This window comes from Leptodactylus fuscus, chromosome 4 (assembly GCF_031893055.1).
Source record: "Leptodactylus fuscus isolate aLepFus1 chromosome 4, aLepFus1.hap2, whole genome shotgun sequence".
NCBI lineage: Eukaryota > Metazoa > Chordata > Amphibia > Anura > Leptodactylidae > Leptodactylus > Leptodactylus fuscus.
This window is the reverse complement of record NC_134268.1, coordinates 35,836,298-35,862,613: the sequence shown is the minus strand read 5'-3', so window position 1 is coordinate 35,862,613 and position 26,316 is coordinate 35,836,298. Positions and strand designations below refer to the sequence as shown.

Sequence of the window (26,316 nt, the reverse complement as noted above, 5' to 3'; positions counted from 1 at the left end):
TCCCCTAATGGAAATCCGAATGCAGATGTGAAGCGCGTTCACTGCAACCTCCCAGCTGACACACTCATGCCACCTCTCCTATCCACTCTCATCTCTACTACACAATTAATTCGCTCCCCTTCCTCCAGGGGTGAGGATAAAATAAAAATTAAAGTAATGATAATAATAATAATAATAATAATAATAATAATATATTTTATTATTATAAAATATAAATATTATTATAAAATAAAATTTAAGTTATACTCGCGCGCCCTGGTTTCTCCGTTTGGGTGATGCCTTGTGTGTTCCATCTGGAGCCAACACTGACTTGGCTGGAGGTCAATCTAATGGAGACCGGTGATGTATCATCAGCGACATCACCAGTACCCATGAGGTGACCAGTGTCTGCACGGGTTAGAACAGGGGATGAGATACCTTTACCCTTATCTAAGATACCTTTAGTCACTTTATTTTTCCCAGCCCCTCCTGTACTTTTCATTGATCTAGCAAACCCCATTATTGGTGCTCTAAAATACTTGATCACACAGGGATTAACATGTACATTATGTTTAATGAGAGTTGTAATTGTCTTGAGTCTAGTCATAGACTATAAGCCAGTGATACTTACACATTGGTGAAGCAGTACAGTGGCTCAGTGGTTAACACTGTTGCATTCCAACTTTGAGACCTTGGGTCGAATCCGACTCCGACTTGAAGGCTTACGATTATTTACTATTGAAGCTCTATGGAAGTGTGTTACTGCTTGAATACATAAACCAAAGCTGTATTACATTTCCCTTTGACTGTATAACACAGGTACACCTTTCTACAGCCCTAATTCTAAAGCCATACTATATTTACAGCATATCTGCTTGTGTCTCTCAGTTTTTCCCTTGTACATGACATCACCGTAGATGTGAAATTTGAGTCTGGAAATGGAGTGAATCGTGTGGTGGACTTGGGAGGGGTACAGTGCGCCCTTACAGGTTGCTGTCTTCTGTCCAAATTGCTGATCACAGGGTCTTTCTGTTTGTCGGTAATGTGCTCGGCTATAAGCTTAAATATATTCCACTGGGGAGGAAGGCGGAATAGGTTACATACGCTGTTCCTAAGTGCGATAAAAATAAAACTCCATTACTCACTTTAAGCAGGTGCTTTTTATATGAGGTTTTAAAGAAGTATAAAGCTGCTGGTGAAGTGATTGGTTTACATAGAGTCTGATCAGGCTGCGCGTATCCCTGTGCGGTGGCATGGTGCTGGGCTTGGACTAGGCTGAATGACTACTTCATGATTGTTGCCAAGGAAGCCAAACATTTTCTGTACCTTACCTTAACAGATCTTATATACAATTTTCCACATAGATTTATTGATCACGTGGCGTCCAGCAATTTGTAGCTTTCTGAAATTGGAATATGATCATAAGCTAGATAGGTGCTTCCATATGTGATGCCATATATATAGTTTTCTGCATGTATTAGTTGATCACATGGCATCCATCAATTTGTAGCTTTCTGATATTAGGACATGGTCATAGGCTAGATAGGTTCTCCCTTATATGATGCCATATATTGAGTTTTCTGCATATATTTATTGATCAGATCGCATCCAGCATTGGCAGAATTCCGATATTATAATACTGTCATAGACGTAATAGGTTCTTCCATATATGACAAGAAGTCAAAAATGCAGTAAGGTCCAAGTAACTTAGAGGTATTCTCAACTTGCCCGCTCACCAACTTGCAGGCTGTGTGCTCTGTTCACTTCCTGCTTTTCTGGGTACATTGGTGGGCGGGGTTTCACTTGCTCTGCTATCTCTCTTCATAGCAGTACGTGTTTGCAGTCAGTAATGAGGGATGGTTGTAAATAAATCAGCGCAGTATCACTGGAAGATGCAAAATATGATGCTGATGTAGCAGAGCTGGATTTGATAGGTGATGAGAATCCCAAATTTACATGCTACAGGAACAAGAGTCAGCTTGCAATAAAATCCGTTTTAAGTCTGTGTTTACATACAGTGGTAACAGACTCCCTATCTCAGCCCTTATCTGCCAAATTCAATTAACCGACTGATAACTGGAAGAGCCAGAGATAAACGGCTCGAAAATACAAGCTGCTCTGAGCACTCAGCTCCTCCTCCTTCCTGAGAGCAGGGAGCTATGTCACTTGTCCTGGGCAGAGAGATAAACAGCTCCGAGCACTCAGCTCCCCTTCCCACCTGAGAGCAGGGAGCTACGTCACTTGTCCTGGGCGGAGAGATAAGACCATCCCCAGGTCCGTGGTTATGGAAACGCAGTGTAAACAATGAAGTGAATAATCTCAGCGGCCAAACATAGCAGTTTTGCTGAAGCAATGTATTTAGGAAAAGTCTTAAATCCACATAAGCTAGCAATATGGATAGGATCCTAGAGATGGGACAACCCCTTTAAAGATAGTCTGTTGGCATAAAAAATAGTAGCCCTGTACTTTATAGTGCTCAAAACAGTTTGTAGAATGACCTCTTAATTTTGCTTTAAATCTTTTTATTTCTACACAAATAAGGTAATGGTGCATTGGTGGTGGTTGAGCATTGCTGCAAGATCTTCCTCTTGCCCGGGAGGAATGCTCCAATTGCTTTCAGTGTTCCTTGAATTGGTATTGGCTAGTGGAAGATCTTGTTATGATGCTCGACTGTCCCCAAATACACCGTTGATGCTAGGACTGGTTTAAATAAGGTTTTTGGTACTGACAGACTCGCTTTAAATGCATGGGGTATCCGCCTTATACCTATATACAGCCTTCTTCTTTGATTGTCCATTTTATCCCCCTTCAGGTGCTGTATACCTACATTACGCTCTGGAATGCACTACTACGTCCAATTACAGTAACTTTTACCACGGCAGCTTTTATGGGTTCCCCAGGATCACACCTCATCAGGAAAGCTTTTCCAGTTCTGTACGATGATTTCTTGAATGCGTAAAGCTTTACTGACATGCAAGAGGTTTACTCTACTTAGGTCATAAATCACACACAACACATGATTGAGGCATTTCAATAATTGTAAAAGAGAGCTCTGGAGCTGGGGGCTTTTATGGAAGGAGGTATGTGTTGCTGACTATGGAATATTTAATATGTCAGGGATATGGATGGCTGATTTTTACCTTATATAATGTCCTATACAAAGCAGAACAAGCGGCTTTCTAGTAAATTTACGCTAAAGCAGGGCATACGCACTGGATTTTTTTCTGATACTGCAAAATTGAGTGGGATCTGTCGACAATCTTATGTTTAATGTGACAGCCCACTAAAGCAAGACTGACTAGGATCAGGCCTGTTGAATTTCACCATGTCCAGTCCTTTGCTCCAGAAGATCCTGCTACCAATTTATTCTCAGCAGCTAACAGGCACACTCAACCAATATGAAAAAATGTATTTAGATGGGGTGTCTGGATCTGGAAAACTTACATATATATTAGGTTAATGTGGGCCGACTCCAGCAACATTGATAAGATAAGATAGTCCTTTTATAGTCCCACCATGGAGAAATTCAGTAGGATAGACCAACCATGCATGTTGGTGTCCCGACTTTCTCTGGCAACAGATATTGGGGGAAAGAAAGATTGAGCATGTTGAAATTCTGCATGCCCAACCCTTCTTTTCCCTGGTGTCTGCTGTATAATTGGCATACCACTTATATTAGACCACTTTAGATGGTTGGCCCATACCACAGGAGTCAGCAGATTCGGACATTGTTTATCTGTGTATATCCAGCTTTGGTAACAGAGTGTCTAGAAATACCTTTCTCTACTGAAAACACATGACTGCTCTGCCAAGCGTGCATGTCTATGGAACAAAGAGGGTTGTGAACCAATAATTTTTCAGTGCCACTGTGTGTTGTGTAAAAGTAGTGTTGCGTACAGTATATCGGTTGTTCAACCTGGACAACCCCATTCAATGTGATGTACACAGCCCAGTCATATTAATGTGACCACAGCCTACTTTTAACGTCAATGTTAAATAACCAATGGCAGAAGGCGCGTGTCATCAGCCATCTGGGTGCACTCATCATTGTGGAAGGTACGGTGGATCAGCAGAAGTATGCATCTATCCTTGCGGACCATGTTCACCCCTACATGCAAAATGTTTTATCTCAGGATGATGGATCTACCAGCAGGACAATGCGACGTGTCATAAAGCTCGCAGTGTACGTGCATGGTTTGAAGAGCACCAGGATGAGTTTACCGTACTCCCTTGGCCAGCAAATTCCCTGGACTTGAACCCAGTTGAGAATCTGTGGAGCCACCTCGATCGGGTTGTTCGCGCCATGGACGCTCAACCGCATAACCTAGTGCAGCTGGCCACGACACTGGAGTTGGCATGGCTCAACATCCCAGTGACCATCATCACAACATCCCCTCTCTTCCTGCACGTCTCGCAGCGGTCCGCTCTGCCAAAGGTGGTTATTCTGGATAGTGACAGGTGGTCACATTAATTTGACTGGACTGTGTATTAGGGATATGGACATCAGAAAGAGGATTCCTTAGTTTGGGACCCCTTTTTATGACTCAGAATGTCCTTGATCTGTCTGTGCATTACATGGTTGGCCAAACTTAGGCTAAATCAAGACAACCCTTGGCCATTAGCCGTGTGGATGGTTTCTATTTCTTAATGGGTTGCCTTTGTGAGATACATTATATGAAGCTCACTATATGCTTGTAGTTACACATTATCATGCGTACCAATGCTTCATGAAAATACCAGAGTTTAATGGTACATAATAGTTTTATTATTAAGCAGAAGTATCCCAGACTGGCAGCTTTGTTTCATAGACATCCATTGATATTTTATATGCGCTGATATCTGGTTACAAATGTATCTGTAATCCCACAAACAATTGATTAAGCGTACTGTAAATGAGAAGTCTTCATTATATTTGCCTCAGTAAAACAAGACAGCATTAAAGTACTGGACATCTGTTATACGACAGATGGACTTTAAATTATAACTCGTGGAGTTTGGAGGAAGTTACAGAAGTTGAAGCAAAGTTATTGCAAACTTCCGAAATAAAAATAATTTGGCTACTGCAAAACCAAAGATAATGGTAGTAATGGTGATGCATATCATGGTGACGACTGATGCTAGATTTACACTAATGCTGGTTCTCTTAGTTCAGGTCCATTGAGGACTGCTAAATCAGAGATTACACTCGGAGCCTGGTGGACCCCTTTGACTATAATGGGGTCTGTTGGGTGCCCAATGTTTCTAAATTAAAAGCAATAGAGATCAGCAGATAGGTGCAAGCTAACAGTCAGTGAGAGATTATTGGGGTTGAAGGTATATAGAAAATAAAACAGCAACAAAAAAAAAATCTTGTCCAGCACTTACTAAACATTAGATAACCTAGGGGCAACACAGTAGCTCAGTGGTTAGCACTGCAGCCTTGCAGCACTGGAGTCCTGGGTTCGATTCCTGCCAAGGACAAAACATCTGCAAGGAGTTTGTATACTCTCCCTGTGTTTGCATGGATTTCCTCCCATGCACCAAAAACATATTGATAGAGGAAAAAATGTACATTGTGAACCCTATATGGGGATATATGGGGCTCACAATCTGCATTAAAAAAAAAAAAAAAATCAAACCTCAAAATATTACACAACCTTAGCAAGTGAAGATGTCCGACTTCTCAAGCGGACAGAAAAACCCTGCAGGGTTCTTCTGTCCGCTTGAGAAGTCGGACATCTTCACTTACGGACAGGGAAGGACGGGCACGGAGTGCAAAAGAACGCACCCGATGCCCATTGAAATAAATGACAGGTGTCACGGACACAGCTAGTGTCCGCTCCTAGTGTCCGTGACAGATTTTGAGCGGACACTACCTGTCGGACACCGACGGTAGTGTGAACGCTCCATTATTTTTGTCCGTTTTCATGAACCCTCCATACACTGTAATGTATGCAGATTTGTGAAAATGATTGCCTCTTGGGTGCAAGACATTGCCGTTTTTCATGGACGTTTTGTACCACAGTTGTCGGATATTGTCCCTCTGTCATTTTTCCTTGCTTTATGCAGGTACAGTACAGTAAGGCAATGGCCCCGCGTGGCGGAATGCAGATTTTTTTAAATTTAAAGTTACAATAGCTGTAAAAGGAATGGGAAATACATAGGAATCTCCTATACTTTTACCTTCAGCGTAATCCACTCCTGACCTTGACTGAAAAAACTGCAGCAAAATCTGCAACAAAAAAAGCTGACAAGTGGCTGGTGTAAAATCTGCACTATTTTAGGATAGTCACATAAGTATCCTAAATATTGTAGAATATTTATTATAAAACTTGTTGTTGCACCTTATATATTCAATTTATAGTGAATTCCATAGACTCTATTCAGATTATTGCATTTTTTTTTCTTTTTTTTTATAAAGTTTCTGGCCAGACTTGCCCTTGTTTGGTTTATAATATTGTACGGAATACCCTGAGCAAGCAATATATTTTAGAAATATTATACTAGTGAATTTGGGTCATTGTGGATGTCTAGGTGATGACTGTTTCCAAAATAAGTATTTGTTCATGCTATTGATCAGCAATGCCAGGAGATTGTCTTCAGTCTGGTCCCTGCTGTTAACACCTCCCCAAGTTGGACAGGTGTGGAGCTCAAGAAGGAACGTCTCGCTGGAAAATCTGCTGATATGGAGACTTGAAATGATACAGACTTGTTAAGTGTAATAATTGAGTCTCTTGCTCCGTCCACATTGCTAGACAGAAGAGGAATGATCTAATAGACTGTGAGAATTGAGATAGAGAAGCGGGTAATGTAGGTGGGCCAAGTGTTTCTGATCTGCCATCAGTTTTTATGTTTTCAGATCAGTGCAGCCTCGGCTCGCAGCGCGCTGTCTGACAGTAGGATTGTTCCCTTGGGAGCAGGAAGGCTTGAAAGTGAATTCATACTTTCCTGTATTAAGCATCACTTCCATGCTGTCTAAAGACTTCAACTTGATAAAAGCTGGCACATGCGAGGAGTATAACAAGAACGTGACGGACTTTACAGTCCAGCCAATTTATCCTCCACTGACTGGCCAGATTTGCAGATTGGGCTAGATACACAAAGCAAAAGATGTTCAGCTTCTTTAGTGGAGCACTATAGGACGCATACACTTACTTTCATGTATCCCTGACCTGTCACCATACAAGATGACTACTTATGCATATGTCTTATATACCGTATATATAATTTTACTTACATAGCGCCATCATATTCCGCAGGTCTTTACGGAGACTGTCAACACTGTCCCATATATGGCTGAAAATCTACATTCACTATCAGTATGTCTATGGAGAGTGGGAGGAAACCGGAGTACTTAGAGGAAACTCGCCCCACACAGGGAGGACATACAAACTCCTTGCAGATGTTGTCTTAGGTTGGATTCAAACCCAGGACTCCAGCACTGCAAGGCATCACTGCTAACCACTGAGCTATGGGAAAAACACTTCAACGGGGGGTGGTGATATCTTGCTTTATCATGCCTCCGGCAGCAGACTCTGCCCTTTGATGGTAATGAAATGACTCTTCTCATTTTGTCTCAGTCTACACTGCAAACTTGCAAAGACATATAAGCATGAAATAGCTTATGAAAATGATATCTTTTGAATAATTTTCGATTTCCATTTTGTCTTTAATAGTAGCTTTCATTTCTTTGCTAAGTAGAATATCATAAGGGTTAAATATTATTATAGAAAACCCACCAAACACGGAGAGAACATACAAACTCCTTGCCCGAAACGTGTTGTGTGTTCCAAACTAATAAAAAGGTTTTGATATTCATCTATCGGGTAAGTGCGGATTCTTTACCTTGGTCCTTTGATATTCCTTGCAGATGATGTCCTTGGCTGGATTCGAACCCAGGACTCCACTGCTACAAGGCTACAGTATTAACCACTGAGACACTGTATATAAATTTAATTTATTTTTATCTATAAACCATATTATAATTTATCAGATAAAATTGTCGCTCCGTTCTCCTGACATTAGTAAATACCAGTATTCTCAAAAAATAACAGTGCTGCAGCATCTTTTCTTAGACCTCTGTGTTCAGCAATTCCTCTGTTGTTCCTCCTAGAAACATATGAATATATTAATAATATAACATTTGCCTTCCTATTGCAAATTGTTCTTTTTTTCCTCCAATCATTTATTTATTCATCATATTTTTTTTGTGTATCTATGTATTTTTCCCTCCAATTTTGATGTTTGACTATTATGTTTAATAATAATGTATTCTGATCTTATTTTCTGTTTTAAAAGGAAATAAGTCTGGCTTCTATAGACTGTATGTCACACTTGATCACAGCCGTGTTCCTGCACCTTTAGTCATGCAAAAGAATTATCCACTTTCTAAAAATTGATGGCCTATTCTATTTTCCATTGTCCTAAATTGATGCCCTAATTCAAAAAGAACATTTAAAAGGAGCCACATGCTCTACACTCCGTTCACTCCTGCATTCAGTCTTCCGTTTGGGGGTGTCCGCTTGGGGGAACCTAATCCACTTAAAAAAGCAGCTCGGAAACATGCAGATCCCATAATCTATAAGGGGGTCCACCCAGTTTTTGGCTAAAGAGGGCAGACATTGTGGAGAGCTAAGTGCTGCTTGCAGGACTTCTCTCTCAGCATTTTCAGGGTCCATACACACGGGGTAAAGTGTCGCTGATTCTGGCGCGGTAACTCTCGTAAGAATCAGTGCTGAAAAACAGACTCCTATTGACTTCAATGTGTACCGCACTAAAACAGAACCCACTGAAGTCAATGGGAGTCTGATTTACAGCACTGATTCTTACGCACGTTACCGTGCCAGAATCAGCGACACTTTACTCTGTGTGAATAGACCCTTAAAGCAGAATGGGGGACATAATCCCCGGGTGGAGACCCAGTGCAGGTAAGAACCTAGCCTAAGGCATGATGACCTACCTCATCTGATTGTGTTTGTTTAGCCAAATGCATTCAGCTATTCCAAAGATATAAGCCATTATAATGCTGATGCAAATTAAGGTATACTAGCCAAGTGGGCAATCATCCTGCATGGAGTACATCACACAGAGACTACACCCCACAATGTTACTGCCCACTTGGCTAGTATACCCTAATCTGCATCAACACTGAGGGGGTATTCACACTTGTGCCCATGTCCGCCTGCCAGTTTTATTCCCCAGAGAAACTGCATAGGCGACGGCTTCCTGGCTGTCAAAACCCATTGATTTGAATGGGTCTCCAAAGCAAATCGCTGGTGTCCAGATGCAGCTTCTCTGCGGGGAAACCATTTTGTTTGGCCGGACACAAAGTCCTGCATGTCTGACTTTGTGTCTGGCCAAAAAAAAGCGGTTTCTCCTGCACACTGGCGGTTTGTTTTTAAAATCCATTTAAATCAATGGGTTTTAACACTGACAGCGGCAAAGCCGTCCTCTATGCAGTTTCCCTGGGGAAAACGATGGAGACCCGGCGGGTGAACACAGGCGCAAGTGTGAACGCCCCCTCAGTGTTGATGCAGATTAGGATATACTAGCCAAGTGGGCAGTAACAGTGTTTGGTGTAGTCTCTGTGTGTTGTACTCCATGCAGGATTATTGCCCACTTGGCTAGTATACCTTCATTTGCATCAGCATTAAAATGGCTTATATCTTTGGAATGGATGAACAGAATTGTGTAAAGAAAAAAAAAGCCCATCTGAGAGCGCCGATTAGATGACGTATGATATTGGATATCAGACTCTGTGGCAGGTCCTCTTTCAGGCAGAATCTTCTGTAGAAGTGTAGAACATGTGACATTTATTTCCAAAAACTGTGAGGGTATGTCCACAAGGGAAGGATATGTTGTAGATTCTCCACTGCAAATTTGTGTACGGGAAATCTGCAGTGTTTCAGTGGCGACTAAATGTGAGATTTTGCAGACTTTCATCCACCCTTTGCGGAAATTTGTCTTCAATGCAGGTGTCTAATCCACGACATGTCAATTCATTTTATGGAATTTCACTGCAGATTTCTTTTTTTTTTTTTGCATAGCATTGATTGAACTTCATAAGAAAATCTGCATGCAAGGTTTCACAACAGATTTCACTGTCAATTCTGCTGTCAATCTGCAAATTAAAACCCATGGTATCCTTAGAACACCTGTTCACATATTTTTTGCTGCTGTTCAGAAGTAAACCATGTGTTAGACACTGTTCACACTTCCTTTTGTCTTTCTTTCAGTGTTTTTAGACCACAAACATACACAACATATGTGGCATATATGTATCACTTCCATGTTAAATTAACAATGCAAGGTCCCTTCCCCCTGATTTCTAGTTTTTAGACAGTAAATGGTGTTCTTTGTCCTTCTGAAATGGAAAAAAAAGATGAAAACAGACAGAAGGACCTTTCTGAAATGAATTAGGGTGCAGGCGTAGTCATCTGTTCACATTCACTCTTTCAGCATGTTTACATCAGAGTGAATGGGAACGGACACAAACAGAGGGGGCTCCATCTGTATCCACCACCCTGTTACCATTGACATCCGTTGCTCTCATCCTGTGAAGGATGAGCGCAATGGACATTTATAACAGAAGCGTAAAGCGTAAACCAGAGTTTTTTTGGCAAGGATTTTGGTGCTGAATTCGTGTCAGAATCTACATGGAAAAAAACCTGCCTCCCCATAGAGTTCTATGGGTTCCGCTACCTTTTTTTCCCCGCTAGCGGAGAAAAAGCTTCCTTCAGGCGGATTCTGGCTGCAAATACCAACGCAGTCAATGGGAGGTGGAAAATCCACGTGGAATTGGCAAAAACTGTGTGGAAAAACCGCTAGCATTTTTTTCAAGGTCCATACACTTTGCGTTAGGAAAAAAACATTTCCTAATTCTTGAAGCGGATTTTTTTTACTCACCAAAAACCTCCTTAGGGTGTATTCACACGGAGGAAAATGGCACTGAGTTTGGTGTGGAATTTCAGCGCTGAAAAAAAAAAAGCCTCCCATTGACTTCAGTGGGTTCCTTTTTCTGCTTGAAGTCAATGGGAGGCTTTTTTTTCAGCACTGAAATTCCGCACCAAATTCAGCGCCATTTTCCTCTGTGTGACTGCACTCTTAGGGTCAGTGCACACAGAGTTTTTTGGTGCTGATTTTGATGTTGAATCCGCTCCACATTCAGCCTCTGAATTTTGAGGATTGAGTCTGATTTTGAGAATTCAGCGTCAAAATCAGCATCAAAATACTCCATGTGCACTGAATGTTTTTTTTTTTTTAAAGATGGATACAAAAGGAAAGTGAATGGGATCTGTCAGGATCTTTTCGCTATAGATCTGACAACCCAATTACCGGTAATAAGGAAAGCCACAAGGCTAATGTGAACAGAGTCTTTGAAATGGCCCTTTTGGTAAGTCAACCTATTGCTCCTCACACTTAATGCTCGTGGTCTGATTATACGGGGTGTCGGATCATTCCAAACATATACAAGGTGCATGAATTGCGTGTGCTGGGTGTTACTCAATATTCTTCTGTGCTGTTAGCTGGAGGACTGTGCCCCCAGAGCCCCTTGCCAAATCCCAGACACCTGCACAACAGCCTGACATCAAACAGGTTATGCAGAACACCATGTGGATGCAGTGACATGAATACTGTATGAATAGGAGTCCCATCCACTTTCTAGTGTTGGGTAATTAAAACGTAAATGTAAGAGCAGCAAAATGATTGTTTTACTGTCCGATTGAATGAATATTAAAGTATATTACAATTCAACAGGCTAGTACATTTGCAGCTTTCTTTTATTAGGTGTGAAATCCAAGAATGCGCTGCCAACTCTGGAGGGTTCTATCCAGAATGTTGAACTGAAATTCTGCAGCACATCATTGGTCAAATGTGTCTCCGGGACCCTGGGATCAATAAAAATTTGTGCCAAAGCCCCAGGTATGTGCAGCTGGACCGTATAAAAGTTTATTGCCTGTATAGGAGAATTGGCCTTACTTTTTACAAGGAGAGTTACTGAAACAAGAATTTATTCATTGTTCCTATGAATCAGAGATTTAGCGTGTTTTAATTTTATCATGCCAGGATAATACATTATAACTATTGCCGTTTTCATTTTATAATTGTATTCTGGTGCTAGATTTTTTTTTTTCTCGTTCCTGTCCCTCGGTAGTCATAGAATACAGTATTAACAACACAACAATTACCAATACTAAGTGATGCCGGGCCAAGTGACCACATGAAAGGTCATTCCGGGTGATCATTGGGAATTCTGCTTTGTGCTAATTGGTGCTTTGTAATGGAAGGCTTGGATCTTTATGAAAGGCCGTCCCAAAAAAAGAAAGCAGGTGAAAGTTTTGGGATTTTTTTTGCCCCCTGCCTTTTCTATGTTTTAAACGCTCAGCTTTCAAAGCAGAAACCCAGATTGCTGCCAAGTGCCTGGCACGCCTAGAAGTGAATTTGTTCTGCTTTTCTTTTTTTTTTGGAAATGGACATACATAACAACATTGTGTAACACTTTGTACCTCTAGGGATTAACAAACTCTTTACTTGAAAAACACCAATTAATTTTACTCAATTAGTTTAATTAAACATTGACATGATCGACTTCACATGCCAGCGACATCTGCTTTAGGGAAGTCAGATCCTTTACCACTGTCTCAAACAAACAACTAGGCCTTATTCACATGAATTTTTTTTTTTTTTTTTTTTTTTTTGGGAGGGGGGGGGCTTATTCTCATTGGGAGAGGCTAAACACCCACATGAGAGAAGTTTCTTGAACAGCCATCACACGACCATTTTAAAACCAATGCAAGTCTATGGTTGTATTCACATGTCTGTTACTAGAACATGTCCTTTTTAAGACCCAATGTGTCCGTCAAAAAAAGTTAAAAATAATTATATATATACACACACACACACACACACACACACATATATATATATATATATATATATATATATATATATATATATATATATATATAGACCCATTCACTCATTGGAGGAGGATTTATCAAATGTGCCTAAAAATGACTTGTTTCTACTTTATGTAATATAATAATAATAATATTACACAAATTGAGATAAATTTTAGCAAATAGCCGCAAATGATTTGAGTTTGCCTCAGTTCAAAAAAAAGGGCCATCTTTTCAAAATTGACTATTATTTGGCACAAGTCTTGTGGTATTGCAATTTTTTAGGCGCAATAAGTGTATAATGTGGCTTTTAAGGGGTTTCCACCAGGATCAGGGTACAGTGATTTTTTTTTTTCCTGCCTAGAAATTCGACTTTTGTATTTAGGCGCAATTGTTGAATTGTAATAATTTCTCAGCACCATGGAATGCCCAACCTGTGCCCGCCTGCTGTCCAGACCCCTGCACCTGGCTTTTTCATTATTACAGCAGCTGGCAGAAACCTTCATCTCCTGCCCGCTTTCCCGTAGATTGTACTGCACTATGGGATCATCCCTGGTGCCTTCACATGTGAGGCATCTTGTGCACGCAGTAGGGACGATTGGCCATCCTTGCTGGCACTTATTGTAAGGTATCAGGGCTTGATGATAGCAGGCGGGTGGTGAATGTTCCTCCTGGCCATTGTTAATTTTTAATTATGTGTGGAGTCACGGACGGGCAGCTTTACTGTGGGAGTGGGTGTACTATACTTTGGAGAGGTACAATAATGTGGCATTATACTGTGTGGGGGCACTAATGTCCCTATAATGCTCCTTAATGCCCCACCCACCCTATGGGTCGAGGGGCAAAAACTGGCCCCTTCGTGGACTAACTGTTCAGGGATTCATCCATTTTGTGCCCTATATAGTGCATGGAGTTAGAGACAGTTGGCCCCATGCCCTGTAATGTGACCCAGTGCCAAAATTGTAGCTCAGCTTTCATGGACTTCAATTGGTTCTAAACTGCATTTTCGATGCCCTGCCACTATACAGGACACCAAGCATACTGCTTCCGACTCTATGGACTATAGTATGGAGGCTATATGCCCCTCTTGTTATAAGGATAGGCCATAAATGAAAAAATGATGGACAACCCCTTTAAGCTACACGTTGGAATGCGATTCTTATTCTTCAAGCCTTGCCCCTTTTCCTTTCCTGCAGTCTATATAAAGCTCAAAGAGTACTATGAACCTAGTAGTGGCAGTGGCAATGCTGCTACGTCCTTTGGACTGGGAAATCTTGTCATTGTGAGTTCCCTCGACATGGCAGCTACTGGGTCTTGATAGATGCAAATCAGGTCTGCCAATGAATATTGCCACCACAGGGGGGGCTGTTTTCACTAGTAAAGTAAAAAAAAAAAAATTACAGCGAGTCAAAGTGTCCATCAGTTATGTTTTAGTTTTTTAATTATTTTATTGGAGACTTTTTACAGTAGGAAAATATTGTTACACAAGTTAAAAAAATTATATATATATATATATATATATATATATATATATAATTTTTTTTTTACATATATATATATATATATATATATATATATTTATTTATTTATATTTTTTTACATATATTAAAAAAAAAAGAAGAAAATGACATACCCACAAAAAAACAAGCCGTGGTCAGAGCCGATTTGTTCACCGAAAAGTGTAATGCATAAAAATGACAGAATGAAAAAAATAACCAACCCATTCCAATCATTTATTTTTGTGCGAATTTGCAAATTTAAGCAATACACATTAGCGCTAATAAAACTTTAAAAATAACAGCTGCAAATTTATTTATTGGACCAATGCACTTTGGTTAAGGGCTCCATGATCATATTCAGCTGACGCAGGTGTACAGCCTGTTACAGTGTATCATACATATATTAGTCACGCACCTGTGTCAGCTGGACATGACCAATACAGGTTTTTCAGGCTCTAGGCTCTTGATCTAGCCAAGAATATTTCTGTTCATTAATAACAAACAGGGATTGAAATGAGTGAGGACTGAAGCAGAAACTGGGAAATGTATTAATACTGGCACAGCGTCTGAGCAACGTACCGGTCTATCCCTATGTGCTGGATTCATCCACAGGGCACGGGCCTTATTGATGAACATGTAAGGAAAAAGCAACTTCATGTCAGACCTGATTTTTTTAAAACATTTTTCTATACAGTAAAACTATATTCTCGGCATATTACTGTCCACAAATGTGCCCAAGTCTTTTTCAGCACTAGTCTTATCCGGGGGGTTTATAATTCAATCTAGAAGTATAATACGTGTTTCCACATTCCATGTGTGAACTTTACATTTATCCATATTAAAACTCATCTGCCATTAGTCTGCCGTTATTTCCGGCTTCCCTAAATCCCTCTGAAATATTACACTATCCTCCTCTGTAATGATAACTTTGCAGAGCAATATCATCTGCATATATTCGGATTCTACTCTGTAAACCCTCTACCATTAATAAAAATAATAAAAGGTTGAGGATGCAGTACTGAACCCTATATGGCACTTACTGGCCAATAGCTTCCAAGGTCACTTTTAGACCCTTTTTGAATATTAGCGTCACATTTACTTTAAACCAATGCGGTGGAAGAGACAGGATTTTCCTATGTAAATTGTGTAAATCCAGTAGAAAATAAGATATTTAATATATCTGCCTTATCCTCATCCTCTTCCACCATTACACCCAGATTATTTTTCAGCAGGCCCACATGGTCACAGTTTCTTATTATTTATATAGTTTAAGCATTGTCTAGGACTTCACAATACTATTTACAAGCTTTATTTACCGATTATTCTGACAGTTCTTAGTTCTTCTTGCTCAGGCCCAGAATGGACAGGAATAGGACCTGTCCTGAATTTGCCCGGACTCACAGCCCCCTAATAAATGGACTTGTGATAATACACCAGTGTATGTATAGAGCCATAGAAAATACAAGGTCTCTGTGTTAGCCATTATTAAAAACATGATTGACATTCTAATCTAGCGTATGGTCATGTACATGGAGCCTTAAACCTGTGTTCGGCTGCTATCTCGTTCACTCTCTTCTTTGCCTACACCCCCACTTTCCATAGACTCTTATAGACCTGTGACCTGGAATCCATCTTGAGACCAATGCAGCAGAGATTTCAGAGTGAAAGTCAATTGACTAGAGAGAGAGAAAGCAGGGACACAGCCTAGTAAGAGCAGAAAGAAACATTTCTCTCTGATATGTCATATTACTAAGTTTCTTATACTCAACTGTTCTATTTATGCAAAACTTGCTGAAAAGTTAGTGACTATTTAAGATCATAGAGCTTTCTCACATGAAATGATCCAAAATCTGAATAATTCCTCTGTGACTCTAGACCTGTTGTCCAAAATCCAAGCAAAATGTGTTTCGTGAAGATCTGTATCTCGGAATCAATCACTGACATTTTTGACAGTTTTTCCTTGTTCCATTATTACTGTGAGCTTTTGGCTAATCCACAGGGTCTTAGCTTGAAGTTTTCCCCCAGCCAATGTCCCTAAATGGAGAAGACAGCTCTTTAGTCTTGAAAGCAAAACACAAAAGCACCACTCTGCAAAGTAGACAAAGTCTAGGCCGACTTTGCTGTGGTTGGGTTTGCCCTCTAGACAGTCCTAAAGTCCTGATCAACGAGCAACACTTTGATCGGCATTCGTTTGCATCGGCCTGATTTCACAATCTGAATCGGGGGAGGCCTTTAGATTTATACTCGAACCAGATTTTCAGAAAATTTTTCATTTCGTGTCTCTCGTGTGTTGGTTGTAAGCCAATGGTTAATGTAGTTCTACCACATAGCTAATAAATCAATGACCATCTCAATAAATGATACTATAAACTCATTAGTAGCTCGGCTACTTGCTAATTTATTTTCATAGACGATAAAGCCACTTTGGACGGCCGCCAGGATGATAAGCCCATGACTGATTTTTAACTTGTTCCTACGATGGAGCTGGGAATATTGTCGGGGAAGAGCATGACCAATCACAAGTTTTTATGAGCACTGTAAATCCTGAGTTTATTTCCTTTTTTAATTCAGTATGAAATTGAATCGCACAATTTCAGCCTGGAAGGATCATTTACACATAAGCTGCTTTCATTAAATCTGTTTAATAAACAGCTCCAGTTTTTTCCCTCTTCAAAATGTTAGTGTAACATTTGTTAAGGCTTACCTTTCCCCAGTTCTAAGCCTCTTTTTTTTTTTTTTTTTTTTTTTTTTTTTTTTTGCTTTTTTAAATTCACAACTTCACATACTTTTTTTTTGGAATATTTTAATTTTTATTGGGGTTTTTTTCTCCATAGACACAGTTATAAAAAAAAAGCATACCATGGAATGAAAAGTATTTTTGTCATAAGGAATATTAACACAATGGATAGACAGCTATCTTATTTGTATAACTTGCTACACTTTAGCTTTTAGCTATGCAATGTAGTCATTGAAGTACATTTAAAATATAGTATTTGCTGAAACAGTATTCCATGTCTAGTACTTGTATCTATGCCTGGTAGCTGTATCCCTGTCTAGTTACAGTAAAACACTGTAGAGCTATGGACCTTCCAGGACTTTAGACTGTGGGAATAATTTCACCAAAGGTCCTGAAAGCTTCAGCAACGGCTGCTGAGAACACTGTGAGGCTGCGTTCACACGTAGTAAAGTGGAGTGGCCGCAAAATTACGCGGTGTGTATGCTCGTAACTCCCATTGAAATCAATGTGATCTTTTTGAGCGCGCAAACTCTGATATGCCGTGCCAGATTGCGCTCCACTTTACTACGTGTGAACGCAGCCTAAAAGGTAATTGGAGTGTGGTGATCAAATGGGGCCATAGAGAGCAAATGATGGTACAAGTAGAGAAAGAACAGGGAGGTATTTTGACAGAAGAGGTAAGGTGAAAAGGATGAATTTGAGGTAATTTACAGGCAGCAGACAATAGAATCTACAGGCAGCAGAGAGAGACCTTCTGTTTACATAGCAACACATGCTAGCAAAAACAGGTCCTACTGTGATATTGTGATTTATCTAAGAAGGTGAAGAGAACTATTACTATTGAGGGTATGGTCTTTCACATATTAAAAAATAGAATCAACTGAGTACCTCTTTAAAGAGGATCATTCACCACCTGGGGCACATGCGGTTCTATATACCGCTAGAAAGCCGACAGTGCGCTGAATTCAGCGCACTATTGGCTTTCCTGTTCTGTGCCCCCGGGGAAGAACTATCGGTGTCGATACCATAGCTCTACACTGTCAGAAGGGCGTTTCTGGGAGTCATAAATCTTAAGTCATAAATGCCCTTTCTCACAGCAGCGCCTATAGCGCTGTACTGTCAGAGGGGGTGTTGCTTACTGCCCAGCCATGACTGGTCTCTCAGTACAACGCAATAGATGCTGCTGTGAGGAAGGGCGATCCTGACTGACTGTCAGAAACGCCCTTCTGACGGTGAAGAGGTACGGTAACGGCACAGAATGTGGGGCACAGAACGTGAAAACCACATGCGCCCCAGGTGGTGAAAGGTGCTCTTTAAGTCTGTCAGTGACCATGAACACGTGTATGTATGAGCCAGTGACAAACCTCACACATGGCACGTGGATATATAATAATATAATCTGTGTGCCATCCATTCTCTCTATGGGCTCATATATGCACAGGAGTAGGAATAGTTTTGCCTCTAGGCTCATGGCCCCCACACAGACCCGTGATAATACATGGTTATGTGTTTGGGGCCATAACAAAGGAATGGGGCAGTGTGCTAGCAAACACAAATAACATGCTAACAAAGCACATGGTCATGTGCATGTAGTCTAGTCTACATCCTCCTACCCTGCGCTGGTATAAGCTTAGTAACCATAAAGTACCGACCTCCTTTTTAAGCATTTCTATGTGTGTATTATGTAAGCTTTTATTAATATATTGTAGTAACCTCTCGCTATCTCTTATGGTAAAGGTGATAATGGGAAGGAGAAGTTAATTCCATTGGTACAAGGTCCTTCTGACACAAAAGATCTCCACAGGAGTAAGTGGTTGAAGGAGAGCAGGAAGCCTGAATCCTTGCTTGGTCCAGATTTGATCGCCTTTACAATCCAGGTTCCCGAGCAGATGGACTACTGCCACAGCTCTGGTAAGTGTAAAATCTCTATAAGGTTGCGATCATGTTACATCCCGTTATTCAGAGCTGCTCTCTTGGGAGATTTAATATAAAATGTGGCAAGTGACAAAGTGTTTCTGTTTCACATGCAGAGCACATATATATTGCTTGGATATTACTTCCACAGTCATGCACCATGGCAGCCATTCACTCTCTTAAATGTTTCTAAAGCTAATATAAGCATGGTCGATTGGTTAGCCTTTGCTGCTGTATTAACCTGAGAATTTACTACTTGAGTGTTGGTATGGTGTGTATGCTTTTTGTCCTGCCGTCTACCTACATGCTACAAGTTGGCAGGAGCTCTTGCCCCACGTTCAGCGAACGTGACTCAAAGTTTCTTCAACACAGCAGCTGCCACATGGTGTAGGTGACGGCAACTTTTGTGTGACAGTAGCACCCTATAAAAGTCACGTTGTTGAGCAGCACAGTTACACCAACTACTGTGGGTACAAATAGAAGGTGAAGAAACTGGAATCCTACGGAGGTCTCTGCAGGCTCCTCATCTCATACTAACTCTTAAGGAGATTGTATTACTATATATGGGTTTTTCAGTTCTTAAAGGGGTTGTGAAAGAGAGAAAGATAGTAAACTTGCTGCAGAAATTATTATATTTTAAAGTTTAAAAAAAGACTATGTTCGCCTGTTTCGTTCCTTGCCACTCCAACACTGATGCTCTGGTGGACTCCACTGGCTCTTTGTTTGATCAGCACGTCCTCTGCTGCCGGTCACTAGCCACAAAAGTTATCTGCCATTTATACTGCCATTGATAAGGTCAGAGTCAGGTTTATGACTAAATGACCAATAATCCCGGGTAACTGTCGTCGTCCTAATTAATTAGGCTGAGTGCCAGGCGGTAAAGAAGTCACACCACCCTGTGTTGGTATTCGTTCTTCTCTCAGGTAAGGAATGTGTGCTGACACACTTTTTATTAAAAACATGGGGGTTAAATAGTAGCAGAGAAAGGAAGTGATATAACGACAACGTAAGTTTTCATATTCATTCCTAAATGGTATGGTACATCTCAATCAAACAGAAAAAGTTTAAGCAGTGCCATATATAGCCAGCTGCTCCTCGTCCTGCGTGGTAACCTTGGGGAATTGTCTTCTGGCAGAAAGCCAAGCATATGTTTTTCTTGCACCCATCCTGGATACAGGCACCATCTTATCCTATAACATTAAGCATAAGCAACTATATCTAGCATTCAACTTTTAAGGATAACAATGTTTTTCATACATTACATGATTATAACCTTCACAACATCACCATTGAGGCTAATGACTGGCTGTAGTGGTCCCATGCCAGTAAAGCTTGTCACTACTCCAGAGGGGTAAACAAAGGATGGCAGGGAGCATCCAGGAAAATGATGCTGGAACTGCAGGGGCTTTAGCAGGTCTGTCATTTTTGTATGATATATATATTTTCCTGCAGCTACTGTAGATTAATTTCTTCAACTCTAAGATAACCACTTTATTTTATTTTTATTTTTTTAATTTAAAGGTGTTTTGGATAAATTGCCCCCCCCCCCCATACAGTAACTACCCCTTTTCCACCCCCACAGACTGCTCCCTACTGAACTATTTTAGCAAGAAGCGGCCTATATTGACTTTTCCATCCCAGCTTCGGCCCAAAACTCCCTCCGCTTCAACACCAGCCTGTTGAGGCATTACATCGCAACTCTGAACAAAATCTGAATTCAACGTCCGGACATTATTCAGTTTTGGGATGTAATCTGTTGTGCCCCCTGGAGGTCAAAACAGAGGAGTCTGTCTGCTGAAGCTGGAATACATAAGTGAATATCGGCCATTATCAGCAGGCAACAGGTCTATTTAAAAAACAAACAAACTAACAAACAAAAAAGGTAGCAGTGAATTGGAGTCCTTAATGTTGCGAGCCCCATTGGAGCCGCTACGGCTACTATAGCATTAGAGGATAGAGCCCTCTGTAGGATATTATGGGATGATTGGGTTTGTCATCTAAAAGGCTTCTATCTTTATTTTCATTCTAACAAAGGTCGAAAAAATGGATACAAAGTATTCCTTGGGTCCTTATCTGCCTTTCTATACTTAGCAATGCAGTTTTAGACATTGTGTAAGGGGAATGACCAGATGCAATTTTTTTTTTTTTTTTTTTTTTTTTGCTGTATCGAAAAGCACTGTGCTACCCAATTCAGCAAAATGAAAGACATTGAGACAGACGTGTTTGTGTGATGATATCTGGTATATCTGCTAAACACTCAATTCTCTATCTGTAGTTAATTGGATATAAAAACACTGTGTGAAAGCTGTAACAAAGTAAGGGTGTGATCATATCTCTGGTGTTTTATCCGTCCATCACAGACATTAACACAAATGTTAACAGAACCTTGCAGACATTACCAATAGAATTGGTTAATATAAGGCTTAAGAAAAAGATGTCAGCAGCAGCAGCAGCAGCAAGTATTATAACTATAGGGCAGGGATTTGTAGCTGAGGTCTGCAAGAGAGGCGCTTGTAAATATGTTGTAGTGTAAGGATGAATTGCAACGTATGGAGACCATGCATACTGAGCAGGGTTCACAAATTTGATAAGAGTCGTCTTCGTATAAGGCTGTAAGGTTTCTCTGCATGTGTAATATGAAAATGTTCCCTTTTTAGCATTGTGTATATAGTTAGCATTATCAAAGGCATTTACACAATGAAATGTAAAATACAATTAACCTCAGTGCGTTACAGAAAAAGCTATTGTCATCCATTGTAATAACAGACTTTGTATTAATCAATAGTATAAGTGACGATAAGAACCTGTGGGATATATCTTATTGGGAAAAAATGCCTCTTTCTCCACTTATGTTCTTTTTTATACAGCATTTTTATTTCTATTTCTTACAAATCATCAAATTACAGTCCACATCAGTCCTTGTCCCCAATATGGTCTATAACAGGGGTGGGCAATTAATTTTCCCATGGGGCCACATGAGAAATTGTAACGGTTCTAGAGGGCCATGCGCGTCGCGGCAAATTTAGCTCCATCCACTTCTCCACTGACTCCGCCAATTCTTAATCATTTTTCCATGTGCCCCACAAAGTAAAATCCTCCTACAGTCACCCTAACTTTATACACCCCCCCACACACACACACATTATAACGTTTCCCTCCAAATATCCCACAGTATTAAGTCCTCTCCTGGTGCCCCAGTATAAACCAGCAGAAACTAGAGGGGACATTAAACTTGGGGCAACTAGAGGTAGACATGTCCCCCTCCAGCTACCCCCCATGGTTTAATATCCTCCTCCATCTGCCCCCTAGTTTAATGTCCCCCCTACATGTGCATTCAGTTTACCTGCCCCCCTACATCTGCCCCTAGTTCCCCCCTCTTGCTCACACATGCTGTCTCTTCTCTATCATCCAGCAGCCTCCATAGCTGGCAGCTTGCAGGAAGCTCACAGTCCCGTGTGGCTCCGCCCACTAACGAGTCATAGCCTATCCTGGTGACAGACAGAAGCAGTCAGAGGACCGGATGTGGCCCGCGGGCTGCACATTGCCCAGGTCTGGTCTATAATTTAATTTCCCTCTTAATCATACATGCTAAGGCCCTGTTCATAGAAAATCATTAGACTTATCTAGTATTGGTATTAATGGGCTGAATGGTACCTCCTTGACTCTACAATACTTAGATACAGGAATAGGGCTGCAAGCTCCATCTTTTAAGGGGTTTTCTGGGCTAAAAATATTGATGATGATTGACTGACCAAAGGATTTGGTAGTAATCTGGCACCCAACACCACCATGAATCAGCTGTTCTCAGCAGCTGATACACAACAGAATGGAGCAGGAAGCAGATAGCGCCGTTCCCTGTCTAGTGGCCAGGCCAGGAACTACACATCAGCTCCCATTCACATGCATAAGAGCACAGCTGCAGTCCATCCACTAAACAGAGAGTGTGTGAGTTCGTTGATTAATAAAACCGTATTGTCCAATTATTGAGAAGAGAGCAGTTCCTTAGTGCCAGATTTACCATTGAGTCTGGTTCGCTGGCCCTTTATACTTCACTAAACAGAGAGCAGCGCTGTTTCCTGCTCCATTCTCTGTGTATCAGCTGCTGAGAACAGGTGACTAATGGGGGTGCTGGATGTCAGACCCTCACCGATCTGGTACTGGTAACCCATTCTTAGGATAGGTCATCAGTATTTTTAACCCTGACAACTCCTTTAACCCTAGCTATAACTCTAAATGCATGTATACAATGTAAATCTAAGTGTAAATGGGTGGTCTCCAGTACTAGAGGAGAAGACCCCTAATCCACTTGCTGTTTTCCTAAGAGTAATTTGATCCATTTTGAGGGAGGTCTAAATCCTATTTGATCTTTCTTGTAGACATTGCTAATAAATTTCAGTAATACTAAACGTCACCATGTCCCCGTACCCGCGCTGACCACGGCCACTCACACACACACTGGACCATGTAACAATGATCCTACTCTCTTCAGTTACATTTCTCCTCTGCCGCCTACAAGCTGACCACATACTTCATCTCCAATTGTTGCCAATATTTTCTAGAATTCCCACTGCAATACTAGCGTGCACCAGGAGAAAAAAAAATATCTCTCATCCTCCCGATGACAGAGCTTGCCCGAATGATTTCATGCTCCTAGGTTTTTTTTTTTGTTCACGGGAATTAAGGGCAAAGTGAACATGCAGCTGAATATAGCATCTATTTTTGTAATTGAAAAGTTGAAACTTGCGTTATTGGAACAAAATGAAGAGATGCAGGTGTTCCCTAGTGCGAGTCCGCTGGGACTATTTGATGGTAGATGCTTGAAAAAAAAAAAAAAAATTGCATGTGTTTTTGGAGTCAAACAGCAGCTGTGAGATGAGGATTTATGCTTTTTCTCAGAACTTTGGGATTTCAAAATGTTACATTTAATCACAGGCACAGAAAGCAGAGCAAATGTTAAAGATGTTACGTATAAAAGCAGCGGGCTGATTTCTTTACCATACACCGACCAGTTGTGGGAATACAGAAACAAAGTGATCTTTAATCTTAATATGAGCAATTTGAAAAGGATTATGGTGGTTGCCAGAACTCAGGATCCCGACTCTCTGGATTTTTTTTTTTCTTCTCCTCCTCGCAGTTGTACAGCATAAAGCTCTTATCCTCCTAATTACTTTAAAATCTGGTTTATTCTCATTATTTTCTTTCAAAGTGAACGACCAAATCCCAGTGCGGAAAGAACTCAGAATATCGCTCAGTGGATTATTTTAGATTTTAGAAAGCTGATAAAACCTGTGATGGGCAGGATACGTGTGTAGGCTAATGGAGCTGTTCACTGATTGGAAAAATAAAAAATTAAAAAGAACAAAAATGTGTTCAATTCGCTATTGCTCCAGTGCCGCCTCTCTGGTGGACCCTATTGGTCTCTGTTCTCTTATCTTTATTTATTTTATGCTTACTTGCATAGCACCATCATAGTCTGCAGCACTCAGTTACAGTCCCATATACAGCTTACAATTTACATTCCCTATCAGTATGTGTTTGGAAGGTGGGAGGAAACAGGAGTACTCTGAGGAAACCCACACAAACATGGGGAGAACATACAAACTCCTTGCAGATGTTGTCCTTGGCAGGATTCGAACCCAGGACTCTAGTGCTAAACTCTGCTGCAGCCAATCACTGACCATGCATACATGCTAGTATCAATCCTGAGAGTATTGACTGACTGCAGCAGTCACTTATATGTGTGTGGCACATTTCCACAGCAGGGAAGACATTGGATTTTGAGGCAGATTCAGCATCAAAAAACTCTGTGTACACTGACCCTTTTAGTGTCTGGAAAAATTGACAGAGGAAAATATTCTGCATAGTTGATTTTTTTTCTCTTACGGCTTCAGTTTAAAAATCAAAGACACTCAAAGGACCCCCCTCACAGTCAATGGGTTCAATGGGCTCCTTGTCTTGTATTAGGATAAGTTCACACAGGGTTTTTTGGTCAGGATTTTAAGGCCGTGTCCACCTCTAAATCCTGACCAAAAAAGGCAGCTCCCTTTGAAATCAATGGGAGCCGGTCAGTTCTTTTTTCCGGACGTGCTCATTCTTCAGGCGGAGTCGCCTCGTGAATCTCTCCTCCCGACTAGGTCCATTCATTTGGGTCTAATCCAGATCAGAGTGCACGACTGGATGCTGGTGCAGTGTTCCGGTCAAAAAAAACCCTGTATGAATTTACACTTAGCAGTCCGCCTCTCCACTGTTCAGGTCCTCCAACAGACCCGAACAACGGAGAGCCAGCGTTAGTGTGAACCGAGTGTTAGAGAGTCGAGTGTCTTTGTTTTAGGAAATAGTTAGGTTTGGTTGGTTTTTAAAAAAATTTATTTTAAGCACAGTCATCAAACTTTTACTTTGTCAGAATTGACCAACCCTATTATTATAGACCAAAACATCAGATATATCTACCTTCATAGGTATCAATCACTTGCTTTTTTTAATTAATTAGAAGTTCTTTACTGCTTCTGTCTGACCATGGCTATAAGACAGTTATGAAGGAGTCGGGCTGTGGAGACATAGAGGAGATGGAGTTGGTGGTTTGGCCCTACCGACTCCACCGTCCTGCTAGTGAGGCCGACCTACGGCTATGGAGAAAAAAGCAGCACAAACGCAATAGTAGGACATTTCTTGTGTGCTCCTTGTAAGTGATTGAATTAAATGCTTCCCACCTGAGTGGGCGCGGGGTTAATCATTTATATCAGGTCGCTTCTTCCCACTTAGCGAAGAAACAAGTGTAAAAGTTCATTACGCTTCTCTGTTTGTTATGTTGCTAACAAAGCATGGCAGAAGCCAGCCAGGAGGAAAGATGACTCCTCAAAAGCTATTGATCAGGTTTGGTCAAGAACCACTGGTTGCCCTCCTTGACTTCTTCATTTATAATAACCAAGGAACACTGTGTTCTATCACCCTGACATCCTGGGAATAGGGTCGTCCACACATATTCTTTCTCACACGTGACTTCTGTGTACCATGTTGTTTTGTTCCTTTTTGTAAAATGGTTGTCTCACCAAGGAATACCATTTATATATGCCCTATTAACCATATAAGTCTATGCCATTCCTGCCATTTTTTTCCTTTTAACTTTAAAGAGATTGTCCAAGGTGTCTTATCTTTCTTAGTTCTTTAGCCTAAGATTTTCTCTAACCATCTTAGTGGTTTCTAGTCTTTTGTTTTGATCGGTTGCCAGTGGATATGACCATGAATGCAGGTACTTTCTAGGGTCTGGAACTTGTCAGAATCCCAGCCATGATGTCTTTATAGCTGGGGT

At 40.8% G+C, this 26,316-nt stretch overlaps 1 protein-coding gene across 1 annotated transcript in view; it reads left to right on the top strand.

Moving 5' to 3' along the window:
- VPS13B (vacuolar protein sorting 13 homolog B) overlaps nt 1-26,316 on the top strand; it is a 705,368-nt gene that overhangs the window by 212,625 nt on the left and 466,427 nt on the right. The window contains exons 18-19 of the mRNA XM_075270303.1: nt 11,746-11,880; nt 18,831-19,004. Coding sequence (XP_075126404.1) covers nt 11,746-11,880; nt 18,831-19,004 — 309 coding nt within the window. The remainder of the gene's footprint in view (nt 1-11,745; nt 11,881-18,830; nt 19,005-26,316) is intronic.